General features: G+C 41.2%; 2 protein-coding genes across 14 annotated transcripts in view; one reads left to right on the top strand and one right to left on the bottom strand.

The window, feature by feature from the left end:
- MBTD1 (mbt domain containing 1) overlaps positions 1-20,157 on the bottom strand; it is a 129,145-nt gene that overhangs the window by 42,949 nt on the left and 66,039 nt on the right. For 3 of the 13 annotated variants that reach the window (XM_083598154.1, XM_083598149.1, XM_083598158.1), the window contains exons 1-3: positions 8,358-8,426; positions 2,173-2,232; positions 1,223-1,424 (exon numbers count right to left, since the gene is read on the bottom strand). In XM_083598154.1, the coding sequence (XP_083454280.1) occupies positions 1,223-1,424; positions 2,173-2,232; positions 8,358-8,378 (283 nt within the window). In that variant the 5' untranslated portion in view covers positions 8,379-8,426. Of the gene's footprint in view, positions 1-1,222; positions 1,425-2,168; positions 2,233-8,357; positions 8,602-9,239; positions 9,306-20,157 lie in introns of those variants that run through there. The other 10 variants (XM_083598150.1, XM_083598161.1, XM_083598153.1 and 7 more) reach the window with 7 other exon arrangements.
- UTP18 (UTP18 small subunit processome component) lies at positions 8,721-20,131 on the top strand. Its single transcript, XM_083598209.1, has 15 exons — positions 8,721-8,932; positions 9,406-9,667; positions 10,638-10,771; positions 11,597-11,692; positions 12,397-12,476; positions 13,118-13,206; positions 14,001-14,126; positions 14,564-14,738; positions 15,092-15,192; positions 15,825-15,915; positions 16,338-16,461; positions 16,993-17,167; positions 18,576-18,718; positions 19,136-19,180; positions 20,032-20,131. The coding sequence occupies exons 2-14, from the start codon at positions 9,413-9,415 to the stop codon at positions 19,158-19,160; spliced, it is 1,614 nt and encodes a 537-aa protein (XP_083454335.1). The 5' UTR covers positions 8,721-8,932; positions 9,406-9,412; the 3' UTR covers positions 19,161-19,180; positions 20,032-20,131.

The following is a 20,157-nucleotide window of genomic DNA, read 5'->3' on the forward strand; positions in this document are numbered from 1 at the left end:
CAGGCACATTACCCCATTCACCTCTACATAGTTACAACCTTACTTCAACTGGTATATCACGATGTTTAGCTGATGATATATCACGTTGTTGAAAACCAGATATTGCCAAGCCCTAATAAACAGCATACTGCACTAGAAACGATTACTTAAAACATTTGATTTCATAGATAAGTCTTTAAATAGCTGGGGTGTGTTATTGTCTTGTTTGATACTATGTTGTGTATGTATTTTTTAGTTTTTATACTGTCACCCACCCTGTGATCCTCAGATAAAAGGCAACACACACACACATACACACACAAAAGCTTCCCTCATCCCAAATCTTGCTCTTCTTTTCTTATATTGCCCCCTACTATCCCAACTGGGATTAGAACCTCTTCTGTATCCATTTTTGTGAACTTTGTGTGCATGCACAGACATGGAGAGGAAACCAGGAGCATGGCTTAGGAAGATTTCAGCAGAAATGCTGGATGGTCTAGCTTGTGGCTTCCTTGGTAGAGGAGCGTGTGCCACCTCTCCAATGGGCTAGATCCAAGGTGCAACTTCCACAAATGGAAGGGATTGAGATTCAGTACAGGCTCCCACTGGAGGAAGGAAAGGCGGCAATTGTTGCTGCTTCCTGTTCCCCCAAGAGCACCTCAACACTGTTCAAGATGGTCCCACAAGCCACCAGAGCAACTATTCAGTGTCTGCAATAAGATGCAGGAATGGACGAAATTCACCTCCTCCTCTTCTCCAGTGAGAATGCCCTGTGAAGGGAACTCATGGGGTGATATTCAAGTTCACTCAGAGCAGATCCACTGAAATTACTGAACATGACTAAGTTAGATCCATTAATTTCAGCAAGCCTTCTCTGAGTGAGTGTAGTCGATTACCACCTATGGGAACTATGGATCCAAGCCAATATCTCTTAAGTTTTCAGGTGTGGCGATGTCCCCTTCTTCCTGACTCTGACTCTGAATATTTTTCTGTAAACATGCTAAAGGAAGGAATCATGCACGCACTTTGCTAGGACTTAAGCACACTTCTATGGTTTTCTAGGAGCAGTTTAGCTGTAGTTTACTGACATGAAACAGTAGAACAGTCTTCACACAAAGCGACACATATGTGCACCAGTCTTTGGTCACTGCTCCTAACATCCAAGCAGAAAAAAGAAGTTGGCACCATAGAAATAAGAAGTGGTCATTTGATTTAGCATTCCACTGAAAAATCATGCACTCACCCATGCCAGATTTGCCATCTGGATATGTGTAGACCTGTCCATTGTTCTTGATAATTGGGAGGTTTGAGGGTAAGGGTGCAACTTCCTCTTCACTCTCATCAGAGCTTGAGCTACTACTGGTATCCTCACTACAGCTATCATAACCATCAAACATCCCGAACGAGTCACGTCTCTTCCTTTCAGATCTTGAAGAATGTTCAGTCTAAAAAGAAAAGCTAAAATGTTAAAACCTCTCAACAAAAGGATCTGAAAGAGATATTTCAGCATTTTAGCAGGTTTCCACTGAGTGTGGAAGATCCATACTATATAATCTTAAGTTACACAGAGAAACAACGCATGTAGACAGACAAAATGAAAAGCAATTTGCAAATGTTACATAGGTGCCATGGTATACAATAAACTAAAAATGAAATACTTTGCACTACACAAAGCAATATTCAGGATGAGCACCCAACAAAATTATGTTCAATAACCAAACAGAAACATTTAATTTATTACCCTTATATATTCCATTGTAGAAATCACAGAGGAGCACTTACGTTGCTTTACATATAGGCAAATGTAAAGTAATGAGCTATACAAAAATTATGTTGGTTTGCTAGCTTCTCTATAGAATGCATCAGTCCTGAAGTTACGGATTTCAAATATGCCACCAAAGTCCTTAATAGTCTTTGCAGAATTCAAGGGTAAGTTTATCATGTGTTGGTATACCCAGCATTGTTCATCAACAGTTCATCCACTTCTGGCTAACCAGCAGGCAGCATACATTAGCTGAAGTAGGCTAGGCTGAGACCAGGTGATTGGCCCAAGGTCACCCAGTGAGCTTCTTGGCTGTGTGGAAATTTGAACCCGGGTCTCCCAGGTACTAGTCCGACACTCTAACCATTACACCACACTTGATGCAACCCCACGTAACAACCCAGAGAAGGGAATTAAGCTCACTGACCTACCATTTTCTCTTCAGAAAACTGTGGAGCTTTTCTGTGGTATATTCTCATTTCACACCAGAACTAGAGAGAAAAGCCAGAGCCAGAGTGTATCATTGTTCTTCTTTGCAACTTCTAGGGTCCATTCTCTCCCCTTTTGTTAGACACTAAGCACAACCCACCCCTCATCTGTTTCTGTCACATATTCTCAGTCTTTGAAGTAGACTATTCCCATAAAGTTAATGATTTGTCATAGAAACACTTCCATGGCAACTGACAGAGATAGAATAAAACAAGCATCACAAAAGTTAGATTTTATGTGAATGGCTGCTCTACCATGCACAATCTCAGAATGCCATTACTAAGGAGATATCCCTTGCATACTGCAGATCATGCTACACATTTTATTTGCTAAAACAAATGCCACTTCTGAAATCGTTGTAAAAATAAAATAATAATTTCATTTGTTATCCAAATATCAATAGCACCCCAATCCATAAATCAGACTATCCCATTCAATGGCAGGATGGACAAAGTAGTTCCTTATGATATACAGCAGGTATATAGTTGAACAGAAGTCATCAAATGCTACCTTCCAATACTGAGCAATTAGAAAGGAGCAGACCACTGAAAAATAGTGTCTTCCACCCATAACAGTTCCAGACCTATCAGCAGTATCTGAATGTCCAACATTTAGAGCAATACACTTTTCAAAGGCATTCCCAAGAAGAGGGCATTACAGTATTCCAAACGGCATGTACCTAAGGTGTGTGTCACTGGGTCAAATCAGACATCTCAAGGAACAGGCACAGCTAGCACACTAGCTTTAACTGTGCAAATGTACTCCTGGTCACCAAAGAAACCTGAGTGATGATGATCAGGGCTGAGTCCAGGAGCATGCCCAAACAGCAAACCTGTGTCTTCAGAGGGAGTGCTACCCCACATAGCACAGTTGGAATCTCTGTTCCCTGTTATGCTTTCTGACTGACCAAGAGCATCTACGTCTTGCCTACCTGTAGATTACATTTCAATTTGCTCACCTTCATCCAGTCCATTACTGATCACAGACACCAGTAGAATCAAGACAGCTTCCTTGGATTTAGGTGGAAAGGAGAAAAAGAGCATACTAGTGACACCGAACTCTGAAACTCTGGATTACCTCTCCCAGTGGCATGAGGGACAAAACATAACATCGAGGGACTGCGCAAGCCAGCAGCCAAGGTGTCAAACAAGAGTCCCCCAGCACTAACTTCTGGGTTGGCCCCTCCAGGAAGGAATGGAACCACTGTAAAACAGGGCCTCCAAGTCCTATCCCAGCAAGGCTACCATGGTCAATGGCTTTGAAAGCCACAAAGAGGTCAGGCAGAATCAACAGGGACACACTCCCCCTGTCCAGTTCCCATCGTTAAGTTATCCACCAAGGCAACCAAAGCTATCTCTGTCCCATAACTATTATACTGCTTATGACTATTAGACACAACCTGAGCATCATTAAGAGAAAAAGATAGTGATTGCAACCTGCAAAGCATAGTCATGCAAACTTGAATTGCTCATACGTGCTACTGGGATGACAGAAGAGCCTGTGGAAATGTAATGACTGTATTACACATGAGTACTTGACATACACTTATTCACACAGCAACTTTCATAATTTGTAGGTGAGGCAGGATAAGTAAATACAGTGTTCAACAGCAAAAGTCACAGTAAATTTTGTCAGGAGATGGGAGAGCCTGAAAAAATTACATATTTGGACATTCACAAAAATTAGAAATGTCCATCCATGTTACATACATAGTATGTTTTCTATTATAATTTCCACTATAATTTTAAAGAAGTACTAGTATTTCTGTGATGATCACCCACTGAAATTTTATTCATCTTGGGTGGCAAGTTTGCATAGCAGCATGGTATTGAGAACTTAAGAGAGAGAGAGAGCTAGACACCACTATCCCAAGTGCAGTTAAGGCACCACAGAACTTGATTACATTTGCAGCATAACTAATACAGTTACTTAAATATATGCTGCAACGATTGTCCACTTTTAAAAACTATTATGGCCACAGACTACAATTCTTTCTAGTTTAGCTTACAGCTTAAACATTTCAGGGATCTAACAAGTCCTGGCGAAGAAGAGCAAGATGCATATTGCCCCAGAATACTCATAGACTGATTGTTTTTCTCTGATTTTAAATGCTGTTATGCTGCTAGTGCTAGTTTTGAAGGGCAGGGAATGATTAATTAAAACACTGAAAATCAATGTTTAAATTGTACTCTGTGTGAACTACCCAGAGGACTTTGTCACTTGGGCTGCCAATAAATGTTCTAAATAAATAAATCCATCCTCATCCCAAGGCACTTGCAATCTGAAGAACAAGAAAGAGACAAGAGAAACTTAAGTTGTGTGACTGTGAAGATGCACAAAATGGTTTTGATATGAATCAGTTGTAGCAACAGCTCATCCATCCCTGTCAATAGCAACTTCAACATAATAATTTGCTGCAGTGCTAAACATTATGCATATAATGTTGCACCAACATAGATACCTGCAACATTGACCAAAAGTCTTCTGTAATGTCATGCAGACAAGCAGTTCCCAACCCCATCTCTAAACACCTCTTTTCTGCCTAGCTCATGTCAAACAACAGCTTCGTGCACTGACTTTAGGCAACATTTGTCAATGACCTCAATTTTTACATAGCTACAACAACCAACTGACAAGTCAAAGTAATAACTCATTGCTGTCTTACAGCCATAGCTAATCATTACAGATTATAACAATGCAGCTGTAACCAGCATATGACCTGAAAGATGCCGCTTCCCTATATACAACAATCTATTAGTTCATGAAGCAGGGGGTGCTGGAGGCCTTCAAACTGTATGGGAATCAGAATTAGGCCACTCAATTGAAGATCACAAATGAGGTCTCTGGGCCATTCCCACCCCTCATAAAACAATCTCTGCTTGCTTACAGGAGGCCTCCACTGGCACTGGGTGACAGTCAGGCTGGCAAAAATTAATCCCTCCCTTTGCCCTTTATGTTGGAATGGTTATGGAAAACTTGGTTTTTTCATGTTTGGTGGGAACTTTTGCAATATTCTCCATTATATCCACAATTACAAGCCAACCTCTTTCTCCAAATCCTACCTTAGCCTTACTATCTTTGAACATAGACTTGGGCTCCACTATTCACTACAGAGAACTAGTAGGCTTCTTACTGACCGCAGCATGATTAATGATAGCTCAATAATAAAAGAACCAGACTGAAATAACTCTGAGCATTTGGGGAAATAATATCTGGGGTGCAGCAATGTTTGAGCGTCTCACCAGACACAAGAGGACAATTAAAGGCTTAATGAAAAGAGACACCTTCCAATAAATGTGGGCCCCTTTCTTTAGCTATGTTAATGACCAAAATCAAGACATTGTTATCCTAACAGCTCAATCTTTTCAGTGGAGAGATTACATTAAGTAATATGTTTGAACATTGAATGTGTAAGCTCATGTCTAAAGTCAATGGATAGAAAAAACACCATTAGATGCACTGCTGCATAAGTGTTTAATGGTTCTTGTATCTGTATAAAAAGTAAAGCCAATAAAAATTTGTTTTAAGAACTGAAGCAACAGAATAATAATTGGTCCGTATCCTACAAACCTATTGTTAGTGCAGCAGGTTGCATGATTGGCCCATAAGATTTAATGCACATGCTGTTGTGTGTTGTGGTACCAACAGTGATAGCAGAAGGTATGACCCAGTTGTCTTCCAGTATACACTAATCCATAAATTTTCAGAACTTTTACCCTCAGTGAGCACTTTCCATATCAACAGATCTGTCAAGGAACCAACAAACATTACAGAAGGCTTTGGGACTATTCTAGAATGCATAATTAGTTCACATAGGGGACCAGCTAGGTCTGTAAGATCCAAATGCTCTCTCATGTTAACTGACAACACAACATCGAGAACACAGTGTTCCCTCCGATAGCTATGCATTCAGAAGCTTTTGTAAGGCATTTGCTGATACTCTATTTAAGGAAGTAAAAGATTTGCAAGACAGACATGCTACCATGTTCTGGTATACAGACCATGCACAATGGGCAGAATAGAGAACAGTGGGCAAATTAATGGGGCAGGAGACTGAAGCAAATGAGAATAGTCAGTATACATGCACATGAGTGTTTCCCTATTAAAGCCCAATCAAGTATTGTAGAAAGGCAAGACAAAGCCACACGTCATTTAAGACAGCCTTCCCAACCCAATGCTTTCCTGATGTTTTGGATTACAATTCCCATCAACCACAGTCAGCCCGGCTAATAATCAGGGATAAAGGGATCTGTAGTCCAACAACATCTGGAGGATATCAGGCTGGGGAAGACTGCCTTAAGACAAAAAAAGGTGTTTAGTCTAGATACAAAATGGAAAGGAAAGTTAAGGAGGAAAGCGCTAAAAAGTTTGAGAATAAAGCTCTGCATCAGCAGTGTCCAAAGCAACACTGTCACAAATTTAAAACTTTTAAAACTACTGTATCTCTTAACACACACATTAAAATAGGGCTCAATGTTTACTTATTATTGCTACTAAGTTAATATCCCACTTCCCTCCAATGAGCTCAAGGTGGCATAAATTGTACTCCCTCTCTCCATTTCATACTCACAATAACCTTGTGAGATAAGCTAGGCTAAGAGGCAGTGACTGACCCAAAGTCACTCACTGAGCTTCATGGCCAAGAGGTGATTTGAACCCTGGTATCCCAGGTCTTACTCCAACACACCACACTGGTTTTATATACGTAACAGAATGTTCTGTATTTTAAGTTTAATTACAAATAAGCCACATTTAACAAAGGAAATGCAACTTTATGCTGATATCAGCATTTCAACGTCACAAATATAATGCATTAAAGTCAATGCATTTTAAATGAAAAAGTTACATCTTTCGTACTTTATCCAGTGAAACTTCTCATTGTCAGCATTCAGCATATCTTAATTTGGCAATTTCTCTTTAAAGTCTTCGTTATAACATTAATTCTGAAAGCTTTCCCTGAGAAAGGTAAAACTGACTCATTTACTTTCTGCTCCAGGATACTTGTATGCAACAAAGCGGGTTGCAGAATCCTACAGATTAGTGTGAATGTCAGGGGAGGAAAAGTAGCAAGCAGATAGGAAACTAAAGAAATAGACTCGTCATGGCATTTCCTGGATTACTAGGTTTTCTCTTCTACACTACTGAACATTGGCAGACCTAAACATTTCCTCTATCTTCTCAAAGGCCACATTCAACCTTCTAAAAACAATCAAATGAAATGTTTGTTGAACACTGGTCTGCACATCCCCTTGCAAAGCATATACAGTGGTACCTTGGGTTACATATGCTTCAGGTTATATACGCTTCAGGTTACAGACTCCGCTAACCCAGAAATAGTACCTTGGGTTAAGAACTTTGCTTCAAGATGAGAACAGAAATCACGCGGCGGCAGCGGGAGGCCCCATTAGCTAAAGTGGTGCTTCAGGTTAAGAACAGTTTGAGGTTAAGTACGGACCTCCGGAACGAATTAAGTACGTAGCCAGAGGTACCACTGTACACAAGATGCTCAACGAGGCACAAAATCTCTTCGCTTTTTGATCATTAAACTACTAGGGCAACGCTGGAGCCGCAGTACTGGCCAAGGTACCAACACACACAAAAAAGAGGTATCGAGTTCTCTGCACAGCACACACAGCACGCAAGGAACGGGCAGCCAAAGGAACGCGGAAGGGACTCTGGAAACCTCGAAGAGGCATCGATGAATGAACCACTCGCACTCCGACAGAAGGCAGAAGTTTCTCTCAAGTCCCCGCCACTTTTGCACATGTTGCCGGGGAGTGGGGGAGTAAGAAAACACGGGTGGGTGGGTCGGGGCAGATGGAGAAGAGGTAGCTTAGACGGTACAGTATTTCTCGCAGAACATCCCACCCTCCTCCCTGCCCAGAGTTGCCTTTCTCAGTCCGGCACTTCCCTCCCACACGACACAGAATGCAACGCTGCTCCCCAAACCATTTCTCGCGTGGGTCCCCCACCCCCTCAGGAAGGGAACCCAAAGCAGCGTGACCCCCTGAAGCCTCTCAGGTTAGCCACCCCGCTCTGAAGCCGAAGCCTCTTGCCCTGCCCGGTGCTGGCCGCTGCCTCTGCCTCCCTCGACCCCCCCCCCGGGGGGCTGCTCTGCGCTACTCACCAGGTCCTTTGTGTTTTCCATCAGGCCCTCATGGGCAAAGGATGCCGCTGCCGCCGCTCACCTCCTCCTCCTCCTCCCCCCTCCCGCCCCCTCGGCTTAGCCCCCACCCCCCCGGACTCTCCCCCTCCCCTTTCCGAGGGGCAGAGCCAGGTTGGAGGAGGAGGAAAGTTCAGCCTCTCACTTTAAACGGGGGGGAAGAGCGCAGAGTGTGTGAGAGAAAAGACATTCAACTCCAAGCCCCAGAATATCAACAACATTAGCATAACCGCACTGCGCACGCGTAGTACGGCCCCAGCCCACGGCGCGCTCCCATTGGCCCCCTCGCTGTTTGGATCGCCCTCGCTCGCCGTACGCGGCTGGGCGGCCTGAACTATGATGCGGAAGAGGGGGGGGGGGAGGAGAGGCGACGGGGACCGAGGACGGTCGCAGCCGCGGCATTAAAGCGGTCGCCGCGACCGGCTACAGATCTGACGGGATGTTTCTCTCCGTCCCAGTTTGCCTTCAACTGAGGAGACGTTAAACTTTTTTTTTTTTTAAAAAAGGTGCTTTCACCTGCTCCCCCCACTGTTTTACAAGTGATGGGACAGCCCGCCTAGAGAGCGGTTCTTATGAGGGGAAAAAATGGGGGAAAGAGAGTGTGTGTGTTGGGGGGGGGGGAATACACTGAAACATTGAGGTCATGTGAAAAGGAGGAGGGGCCAAGGAGGTCACGTGGCAATGCTTCTCACGGAGCGGGGGAAGGCAAAGACATAAAGAAGACAAATGTTACGCAGATCGTATTATTCCGGTCTCCATTTGCCTTGGGGTGGGGAGGGGTGAGGAGCTCGCGCAGAAAGCCCCCTCAGCCCGCGTATCTCTCTGGTGATCTATCTGTTTGTTTACATCGCATGTTCATTCAGGTGGCGTCACGGCGGCTTCATTGAGTCCTGTGGTTGGGAGGGCGGACGTGTTTGCGCCTGCGTGCCTCTCTATGGTAACTGAGCGGGAAGGGCGCTTCCGGTTTACGTGACGCCTTTCCGCTTCCGGTCTGTGGTTCCCCTGAAGGCAGAGGCAGCATGGAGGCGAGGGCTGAGGGTCGGCGTGGCGCGTCGAAGGGCAGAAAGCGGCCTCGGGTCGGAAAAGGGCGGCTTGAAGGAGGCGGGAAGCGAGGCGGCCACATGGCGGCTGCGGCGGAGGAGATCCGTCGGGCTCAGCACTTGGCTCTCGTGGCAGAGAAACCCGCGGCGGAGCGTGGCCTGGAGGAGCTGCTGTTTGGGGACGTGGAGGAAGGAGACGACGACCTGCAGCGTGTGCAAGGCCCGCTGGCGAAGGTATTAGGCGGGAAGCCTGTTTTGGTGTCCGCTCCCCCCCCCCCCCCGACTGGATAGCAATAATCAGCCTCACGGTATCTAGTGAATAATGGTTCTTTCCACCAGCTTTCTCTTCTTTCTATGAGCCCCACATCCCTGCCCGAGCTGCTGGCAGCGTGATAAGCTTGAATTGCACGAGTGGATGTTTATGGACACGCAGATACAGTGATGCAGATGTTTCATCAGTGCATATTACGGAATTTCTGCCTGTCTTACACACCTGGAGCATTGGTCCACAAAAACTGGTGCCGGCTCTGCTGGTTCAGTAGCAAATGTTCAGAAGAGAGGGGTGCAGCTGTAGTTATGATAGCACAGCATAGAAAAGGGGCACTCTTTTGTGCTGTTTTTTAAAAATAAATTTATTGTGGCTTCATTCAAACAGTTGAGGTTGTAAAGTTGCTAATGGTTGTCCCTTTGTAGGTGGCTGTGTGAACGCCTTATCTAGAGGTCACAATCTTCTGTCTCGTCCACTTTGAAAGTATTCCAGGAGGTGGTAAATTAAGTCTGAATACCCACTGTAACATTCAAGCAAATTAGTTCTTCACCCCCTAAAAAAATCCTAACTTTTTCAGTTCACGTAAATATTTGTAAATTCACCATAGTATCCAGATGTGGGGTACTGTCCTGTCATGGCAGCAAACAGTGCAAGTATGCCTTCTGAACTATGAAAGCTATTATATGGGTGCTGTAGAACAGCACAATGTTCATCAGGTATGTGGTTATCAGGAAGTTCTGTCCGAAATGCCTCAGGATTCATGTGGCAGTACAGCTGAAACTGGGCTTGTCAGTTATCTCAGTTTCAGGCTCCTGACAAGTGGTCTGAGAATAAACAATGATAAGTTTTTAAGGAATTTTTAAAGATTCATGGGTGGCAATCTGTAACATGTTTTTAAATTCTAAGATTAAAGAAAATATTCTTTCTTTTTTTAAGGTTGGTGATGTGCTCAGTGGGAATCTCCTTGAAGGAGAATCTGATGGCTCAGAAGTGGATAATGAAACGGAAGACAACTTTCTTCCATCTGAAAAACCAGCATGGGTGGATGAAGATGATGAAGTTGAGGAAATGTAAGCAGCACTCATAGGCTATGTTTGCATTTCACAGTAATCCATGGTTAGTGGTTTACTTTGATGTGTAATGCACCTATTGTAAATTGACTCGTGAATCAAGTGTGGTGAAGCAAAGCTGTAGTTGTAAGCAAGTTGGATTGAACTCTGTGGGGCTTGTCTTCAACCTAACATATGTAGGTTTGGGGTGTAAGCATCTTACATACTGTGAGTGCAAGGTCAAGAGTCGCACCAGCGGATGTACTGTGACTTACCTTTTCCCTCTTCCCCCTGCAATCTGTCAATCCTCCAGAGCAGATTTTGGGTGGCTGCAGGTTGAAGGAAAGTCACCTTTGCACAAGTGGAAGTCCATTGCATCAGTGCACAATTGGATACCACCCATCATCTTAACCATTCATTCTGAGTGAAGATGTTAATGTGTGTGCTTTCTGCAAGTCTTTACAAAATATTGCCAGGCTGTCCACTTTTTAAGAGCTTTGGAAATTCTAGAACCTTATAGCTGATTTTAAAATAAACTTTTTCCATTTCTTCCCCATGCTAATCCTGTAAAGTAGGTTAGGAAGAGGAAGTATTTTATTTATGGTCACTCAGTGAATTTCATGGCTGAGTGATGATTTGAACCTTTATCCCCCAATCTTACTTTGGCACTCTTAACCACTCCATCACATTGACTCTACTATGTAATCTTACTATGTAACATGAACTACATGCCACTGTTTCAGAATATAAGCTATTCACTTGCTTTAATTTTTAAAGTGATCATCTTGGTAAAATTAATATTTTTACAGAACTATACAAATTTAGCATGTGACTTTTTTCTCCTAGAATTGACATGACCCATCGATATCGAAAAAACATGATGAAAAGTGATGCAGAAAAGAAGCTTACAAAGGAAAAACTTCAAAGAAGACTTCAAGAACAGTGAGTGTTAATGGTAACATGGACAAGAGACAACCATCTTAAGAAAAAATAATTTTTGATTATTTATTTGAATTGGCATCAAAAAATGTTAGCATATAACCTCATTTTTGAAGAGGCCTTCCAATATGTGTTTTCTCAAAACAGACAATTTGTAAATTAATCTGAATTTTTGAAGATGTCTATATTTATTTCCATACATACTAAAATGCAAAAAAAAAAATCAATTTTCTTTATGCAGCAATGAAGTTTTACTGCTTAATATTGAGAAAAGGGGAAATGGCAGGATGATTCAAATTGAACTTAAAAAGGAAGGGCAAAAATGGCTGGGGTGCTTGGACACTTCAAAAGCATTTCCCTATTTATTGTCATAATGAGAGGCTTACTTGCAAGAGGTGGGGAGGGTTGAGGAAAATGTTTTTCTTCCTTCACAGTCCATCCTTTAAACAGCTTGCATCTGCTCTTGTATCACAAGGGGTGTGTGGGTGTGTGAGAGAGAGATACTATAAGGCTGTCTGTCCTGAGTTTCTTGCCCTGCATCCCTCTCTTCATCAGATATTTAATGCTCATCATTCTTTCACCCATCTTTCAAAATTGTCTGGCATATTTACTTAAAATTTCTGATAGTTTTTTTTTTACTTACCTCAGTGAATAAGGTTGTGTCTTAAGTAACAGTTGTGGGTGAAGTACAGACATGTCTTCCTTAGATTTCAGAGCGCAGTGGGAGCAACCCCTTCCTGGGCACAGAGGGACAGGAAGAAGAAAGTAAGAAAAGCCAGAGATGAAGGTAAATGTGGGACTTTCTATAGCATGAACCAAAGTCAATAAAGTAATTAAGATGCAGTCCTCTGCACATGTTCTGCAGAGAAAGTTTTTGGGACTTCTGATTAAGGAAGTCTCGCAGGGACTAATGTAGGAAGAACATCATGGCAAGGGAGAGACCAACTTGGCCTCATCCATTGGCTGTAGAAGGAGCAGCTACAGGGAGCTGGCTTCTCCTCAAGTGTATGTGGGTGTTTGTTCCCAGTTTCCTGGGTTGCACATCCCATTCCTTAACTCTTATTTTCTTCAACTGCTTATTTTGCATCTGACTCCAGTTCTTATCCTTGAGAATTTTAAGCAGTTCTTATTTTGCACTTGGCTTCAATTTGGTTGCCTTCAAGATTCAAGTAAAAAACAAAGTAGATCACACAACCCTGAAGGCTGCCTACCCTGTTTTAGATTGTTTACCTGAGGACGCAGACTGTCTTACTACGGACAGTTGCAAGCTGCTCTAAGAGACTAGGAGCAGGGTTTATGACAGACTACCTGACTGTATACTGAATAAGTTCTGACTTCTTTTCATATATTGCATTTAGCTTATGTTGCCACTTTTCATATGGTTGCACAGATAAAACAGTACAATGTTTGAAATAATTTCTTTTTAAGATGACAGCGAAGATGAAGGGGATGAACTAATGCACAAGACAGGCAATTTCGTGACAGTGTCAGACTCCTTACCAAGAGGCTTTTTACAGGTAAAACAATCTTTCATTTTCATGCACACAATGTGTTTGTGATTAGAATTCATAGGCTTTGAAGCTGTTAAATATGAGAAAAACAACAGGTTTCAAGAGACCCTTCATGCAACACATTGAAAGCATTTTCATGTTTTGAATATTTAGTTGACAAAGTTTTAAGTATGATGAAATAGTTATCATGTAGAGCTTCAACAGTAAAATAAAAAAATCATTGGGAATTTTCTCCTCTCCTGCAAGCCTGCTGTTAACCCTCAAAATCTGCTTCAGGTGGTTGGAGGACCATCTGGAACAGATTTTTGGGAAGTGTGAGAAGAGGAAGTTCCAGGTGTGAGCAGAACACCACTTGCACAACTTGATTTTATAAAAATTTGGATCGCTAATGCATCTCTAAACTAGGAAATGGAAAACTGCCTAGAACACTGAATGTATCTTAGGACAGAATTGGTAGCAAATTTGCTGAAATATATTTCAGTAGTGCAGACATAGGGTTGTGTCCAAAGCTGCTGTTTAACTTGGGTAGAAGATTTCTGTTTGCACACTTGAACCTTCTTCCCTGTCCTGAAGCCTCACACCCACCCTCAAAATCTGCTCCAGACGGTTGAAGGACCCTGTGGAGCAGTTTTTGTGGGGGTATTCAGGGAAGAGCAGAAGGGGAGGTCTTATTTGGGTAGCTTAGTGCTGCTTGTGCAGTGTTGGATACTGTCATGAGTGCGTAGATTTTTCTTTTCTATACGTACTTAGTGGTTATGCAGCTTCATAACAACCACACATGTTCCTGTTCTGCATTTTAGATGAAAAACTGCAAGTTTGCTAATAGTGAACGTCTGTCAGATGCAAAACTGACAACTGTGCAGTTCCATCCTTCTGCTCAAGTTATTATGACTGCTGGGCTTGATCGGTCTGTTTCACTGTTCCAGGTAAGGAATAATTACCTTATATATAATGCAATTGTTTCTGTTCTATGTTCTTGTATACTATTTTATAGGAACTGATTGGCTGAGACATACTTTAGACACCTATGTGGTGGTTGGGTGGGTGGGTGGGGGTTTAAATTTGCATATTAATACCAAACTTTAAGGACTGGAAACAGTCAAAAGTGCATGGAAGCAAGTGGGTCATCCCTATTGTTTGCATAGAAACAGAAGGAGTTCCTTGTTATGGTGGAGCTCCATATGGTGCAGTAGCAGGCAGAAGCAGCCCAATGTTTCTGTGGGACTCTGGGTTGCCGTCAAATCAAGGAATTTAAATTCAAGACAAACTGGCATTCGCTAGTCATTACATTTGTATTTTAGAAATCCTCTTAAATATTGCCCATTCTGAGGTGAAAAATGAATGCATCTTTTTCTCTTTAAAGGTGGATGGCATCGCTAATCCAAAGATACAGAGCATTCATCTGGAAAGCTTTCCAGTGTACAAGGCACGTTTTAGTGCAGATGGAGAGCAAGTTATTGCAACTAGCATACACAACAAGCGGTTCTATATATACGACATGATGGCTGGAAAAATTATTCCTATAACCCATATCAGAGGTGAGGTTTCACTGCTTGCTGATATTTTTGTGCACACTGAATTTTAAGTAGATTCGAATAATGCTCAAATATAATTTTATTTTTTCTGAATTAGACATAAAAGATTTCTAATTAAATTCCTTCTTACTGTGTCACATGGCGGTAGAACTAGTGCCCAGTGTTCTTCCATGTCTTTGGAACAATGGCATCTATAAGAAAAAGAATAAACATTCAAGGAAATAACATTCTATTATTCTTTATAAATAAGCACCCAGATTAAACCATAATTTATAAGCTAATAGTTAGCTTTGGCAATTAGCTCCTATATATATGTGCTGGAACTATATAACACATATTGTTTTTTTGAACTTAAGGTTTAGAGGAGAAGTTTATCAAAAATTTTGAAGTATCACCAGATGGAAGATTCCTGCTCCTTAATGGAACATCAGGCTATCTGCATTTGTTGACAATGAAGGTAAAATCTCCATTTGTTTCTGAACTAGCATTTTAAGTTCAAACAGCAACACAATTCTACCAGCAGAGAAGTTGTATCAGCTAGAGTTCATACTAAAAATACATTTTAATACTAATATGGCAAATACGAACCACATAGCATTTTGCAGTCTTATGCTTCATGCAAAACTTCTGTGCTGCTCAACAGTAGCCATTTCAGCAGACAAGTCACAGGGATGGTGTGGATTTCTTGACTTTGATTTTGTTAAATCCAAATAGTGGTGGCAAATAGTTAAGCGGTTGATTATCTTTAGAGTTTTGTGTTGTAAGTGTCTCTTATTAAACAAGTCATCTGAATACTGTAAATGAGTAAGTCAGTGGTGTGGTGGAGACTGTAGAAGGAAAAAGATAAACCAAAGGAAGAAAGCCATAAATAACAGGAGGGAAATAGGGCAACAGAGCACCATATTAGGGAACACAGTGGTATACTAAGAAATATATATATGAAAACACATTTGTGTGCACCCTACAAGTTTTCTTCCGCTCCTTTTTATGATGACTGTAAAAGGGCACATTCCTCTCATGAGACCAGACTCTTTCACTTTATGATATTGTGACTACTTGTGTTGATCAGCAATTGCATTTCTATTTTAGACTAAAGAGCTTATTGGGAGCATGAAAATAAATGGGAAGTCTTTGGAATCATCTTTCTCTCCAGATAGCAGCAAAATCTACACGCATTCTGGTAAGTCAGATAAGATGTGGCATCACTGTATGAAGGTGTGCAATTTTTAGTGAAAGGAGAACTTTGTATAGCCTCTGTTGCAGCTGTTACAGTAGTAATCGTCACAGGCTCATTTTCTGATTAGAAAGCACTCATAGCAAGATGCCTTAAGTTGAAACTGGAATTTGTGACCCGATACAACCTCCCCATAAACCATGAAACAGTTGTGCCTTTTACTACTTATGATGTATGCATGTGAGTACCTATTTAATAGAAACTCACTATATAATAGTTATAATCTTTGAATAGTGTATGGAGTTATTCCTTGCTGTGCTCTTCAGTTGTTCATAGTTTAGCAGAGGTCCCCCCCTTTAAATCCAGCATTTTGATGTCATATATTACTTCCTCTTAAAAATTTCCCTATTTGTCTCTCTGTCTGTCAGTTCAGGGTGAAGTTTTTGTATGGGATGTAAAAAGCAGACGATGCCTAAACAGATTTTTTGATGAAGGTTGTATGTGTGGTACATCAATTGCAGTCTCCAGAAACAACCAGTATGTGGCATGTGGGTAAGTGGAAGCAGAGCCAATATTTTAAGATATTTTATTTCTTGGATCATACCGGAAGGTTCTCTACTTCGAAGACACTGGAGTTGTCAGATAATTATGGGTTTAGACATGCGTTACTAATGTTGCAGCTCTCAACATATTAAATCCACTTGATTTCAGTGGGACTTACTTTTGAGTAAACATTCTTAGTAATGTGCTATAAGAGGCCAAATTCAGAGGAGGGCAAAATCGACAAATAATTTAGTGGTGTATCTTTATATATGGTAACAAAATAACTTGCCAGTATGACAGGTAAACACATTGCAAATGCTTTTTAGAGCACATTCCAGGCTTTATCAAAGTAGTCTTCAGAAATACCTTATTTATAGTCCGTGGTTGAAACATCAAGAGCTCCCATGACTTGGAAGACTGACTGAGTAAATATTGAGCACTTCGGTACTTCTGGAGAAACATAGGATCATGAATATAAATTGCTGAGTTAATTTAATTATGGTTTAAGCATTTTATAAACCACAAACGCTTTTTTTCTAGTTCTAGTTCTGGAGTTGTGAATGTGTATGCTCAGGACGACTGTCTCAGAGAAACTAGTCCTAAGCCTCTGAAAGCTATAATGAACTTGGTCACACCTGCAACATCGTTATCCTTCAGTCCCACCACTGAAATATTGGCAATTGCTTCTAATAAAGTAGATGAGGCGGTAAAGCTGGTAAGAATTTCTCCTAAATTTAATTCAATATCTAAGTATTAATTCAATTCAGTTTAAGCTGGAGTTTAAGCTGGAGCTTGTTCTTTTCAGCTCCTAAGGTCCTCCTCAGCATCCCAGCCTTGGATTCCCATGCCTACAGAGATCCCCTGTCCACCTCTCCTGGCCTTAATTCAGCAAAACAAACAAAAAACAGTTCCTCTTATAACTATTATAACTAGGTCGCTTACTGGAGGATTTTTCTCCTGCTCGTGATTATCATTTTCCTTTACAGAAGTTTTGTTATTTGTCAACATTCTGTTGCTGACCTCTTCACCTTGAGCACTTTGCATGTCTGAACATTCTGTGACATCCTAGTTGCTCAAGTAATTGCAAGCTGCAAGCATTTTCACATACATTGAACAGACACACACGTTGCATGGTTCTTGGATAGTGAAAATGTATTGAGTTTGAATAAGTCTTCTGGGAAATTACCAAACATATGACAACAACAGAAAGACAGAAATGTCTATACTTTATGGTTTGAGGCAAACATTTCTCACTTTAGGAGCTGTATATGGGGAAACCTTTTCATTTTCACCAGGTGCACACAGTCTGCCAATTTCTGTTTTGGAATAGGGGAAAATGAGAGAACCCCAAAACATCCATTTTATCATATTAGAAAAGCTTTTCACATTGCTACCATTTAGGCGAAAAGTGGGATTTAGCTCCAGAAAAACCTAGATGTTACACAGCTGGTAGAAACGTCATGTGGTTCATATCCTGCAAGTGCAGGAACAGGCAGCCCACAAGGGGTGAGGATCAGCCCATGTAGTTTTAATTGTAACTGTATGTGCAAAATCTGTAGTTAGAAAGATCCTGGACAGGAAATTTTCTTTTTTATAATCACTTTTTATTAATACTTTTCATAAAGCCAAACTAATCTAGAGAAGAAAAGTAGGGAAAAAGGAAAAAGGAAAAGAAAAGAAGAAATGAAAGAGAATAAAAGACCAATATTTTAACCTTTATTCCACACAGAAAAGTGAACCCTCCCAGGTCTCACCTGGGAGTTTCCCCCTCTTCCTCCAGCCTCCCATCCTGGGAGATCCTCTGTACCAAAACTCAGGGAATTTCTAAAGTAGCTTGTAAATGGACAGATGCAGGGGAAAGGGTTAGAAAATCCTGCTAGTTGTGCACAAGCCTTTGCTTAAGATAAAGCTGTTGGGTTCAGAGTTATTGTCTTGAGAGTAACTGTAGAAATTAATGTTTGAAGGTTTATTTTCATGTTAGCCGCTCCGAGCCCTGTTTTGGCTGGGGAGGGTGGGGTATAAAAAAATATTATTATTATTAATTATATTATGTATGACAGTGAAGTATGCTTTCACTTACCCAGCCCCTCTGTTTCATTACCTTGCTCCACTCTCCTTCGCAGGTGCACATTCCTTCATTTACTGTATTCCCAAATTTTCCGGTGTTCAAAAGAAAGTTAATATACTTGGCTAACTCCATGGACTTCTCACCCAGAAGTGGATATTTTTCCATAGCAAATAACAAAGGCAAAGCTTTATTGTATAGGTACGTATTAAATCATGCTACTGCCATTACAGTGATACTTAACTCTTAGATTTCTTCAGATTTGTGTTATATTATTGACTGTGGACAGTATTAATGTTAGTCATACTCAGAGTAACTAGTCTTAGTATAGCTTAGATGAATATTGCCTTTGATACCTAATAATAATAAAACAGGTTTTTATAATTTAACTGACCTAGGCACAATTTGAATTTTCTTGCACATTCTTATTTCCCTTGTCTCTTTTAAAAACATACTTTGCTACTCTGTACCCTGATATGTTGATGTTAGATGAAAACATTGCCATAAAATATTAGAACCACTGTGGTATAATTTAGAAAGCTAAAGCAGGGTGCTTTGTGGTCTTGTAGTTGGGAATATCTCAAACTATTGCATATTAACTCTGTTTTAACTTTGCAGGTTGAAACACTACTCAGATTTCTAAACTGATTGCTTTAGACTGAGGTAATTATCAACTGAAGTAGAAATGCTGCTGGAGAATTGCAGGCAACATAGTTTAAATTTCCTTGTTACAATTTCAGAATCAGAAAGAATTCAGTTCATTGGAGTTTTGTATTGAATTTTAATGGTTAGTGAAGTGTGTGCACTTATTTGGAATGAAGCACACTGAACTAAGTGGGCTTTCCTTTTGAGAATGTATGCACTGAATTATGCTACACAACAGCACATGCATTTTAAGTATTTATAGTCTGCCCTTCCTGCAAGGGTCCCAGGGTATCAATCGATAACACTGAAATCACAATTTACAATTAACAATAAAAATTAAAACAAATGTAAATCTTACTTGGTTTCTCTAGACATTTAGTCTAGTGCTAGGTAAAGGTAAAGGGACCCCTGACCGTTAAGTCCAGTCGCAGACGACTCTGGGGTTGCGGTGGCTCATCTCGCTTTATTGGCCAAGGGAACTGGCGTACAGCTTCCGGGTCATGTGGCCAGCATGACTAAGTCACTTCTGGTGAACCAGAGCAGCGCACGGAAATGCCGTTTACCTTCCTGCTGGAGCGGTACCTATTTATCTACTTGCACTTTGACGTGCTTTCGAACTGCTAGGTTGGCAGGAGCAGGGACCGAGCAACGGGGCTCACCCCGTCACAGGGATTTGAACCGCCGACCTTCTGATCGGCAAGCCCTAGGCTCAGTGGTTTAACTCACAGCTCCATAGTCTAGTGCTACTCATTGCTTAAATCCTTGCTGATATAACTCTTCATATTCTTATGCATTAATTGGCTTTTTGGAGGATGCAGCCTTTTTCTTGAACATTTTTTGACTTGCTCTTCATACTTTTCTCTCTACAGATGGTGTACCCTGTGACTTTAAGAAAGTGGATTAACTTTTCTTCATTGCCTTGATGTATTTATACGTATGTGCATTTGTAGCAATACATAGCTTTTTGAACTTGGCAGAAACTCGTCTCTAATATT

Source organism: Podarcis filfolensis (assembly GCF_964270895.1).
Source record: "Podarcis filfolensis genome assembly, chromosome: 2".
NCBI classification, from domain to species: Eukaryota; Metazoa; Chordata; class Lepidosauria; order Squamata; family Lacertidae; genus Podarcis; species Podarcis filfolensis.

What these genes read in the sequence shown, in the direction of transcription:
- UTP18 (XM_083598209.1), top strand. Translation starts at nt 9,413, where the DNA reads ATGGAGGCGAGGGCTGAGGGTCGGCGTGGCGCGTCGAAGGGCAGAAAG. An exon ending in TGCAAGGCCCGCTGGCGAAG is followed by an intron (nt 9,668 to 10,637) that starts GTATTAGGCGGG and finishes TCTTTTTTTAAG; the next exon opens with GTTGGTGATGTGCTCAGTGG. An exon ending in GGTCTGTTTCACTGTTCCAG is followed by an intron (nt 14,127 to 14,563) that starts GTAAGGAATAAT and finishes TTCTCTTTAAAG; the next exon opens with GTGGATGGCATCGCTAATCC.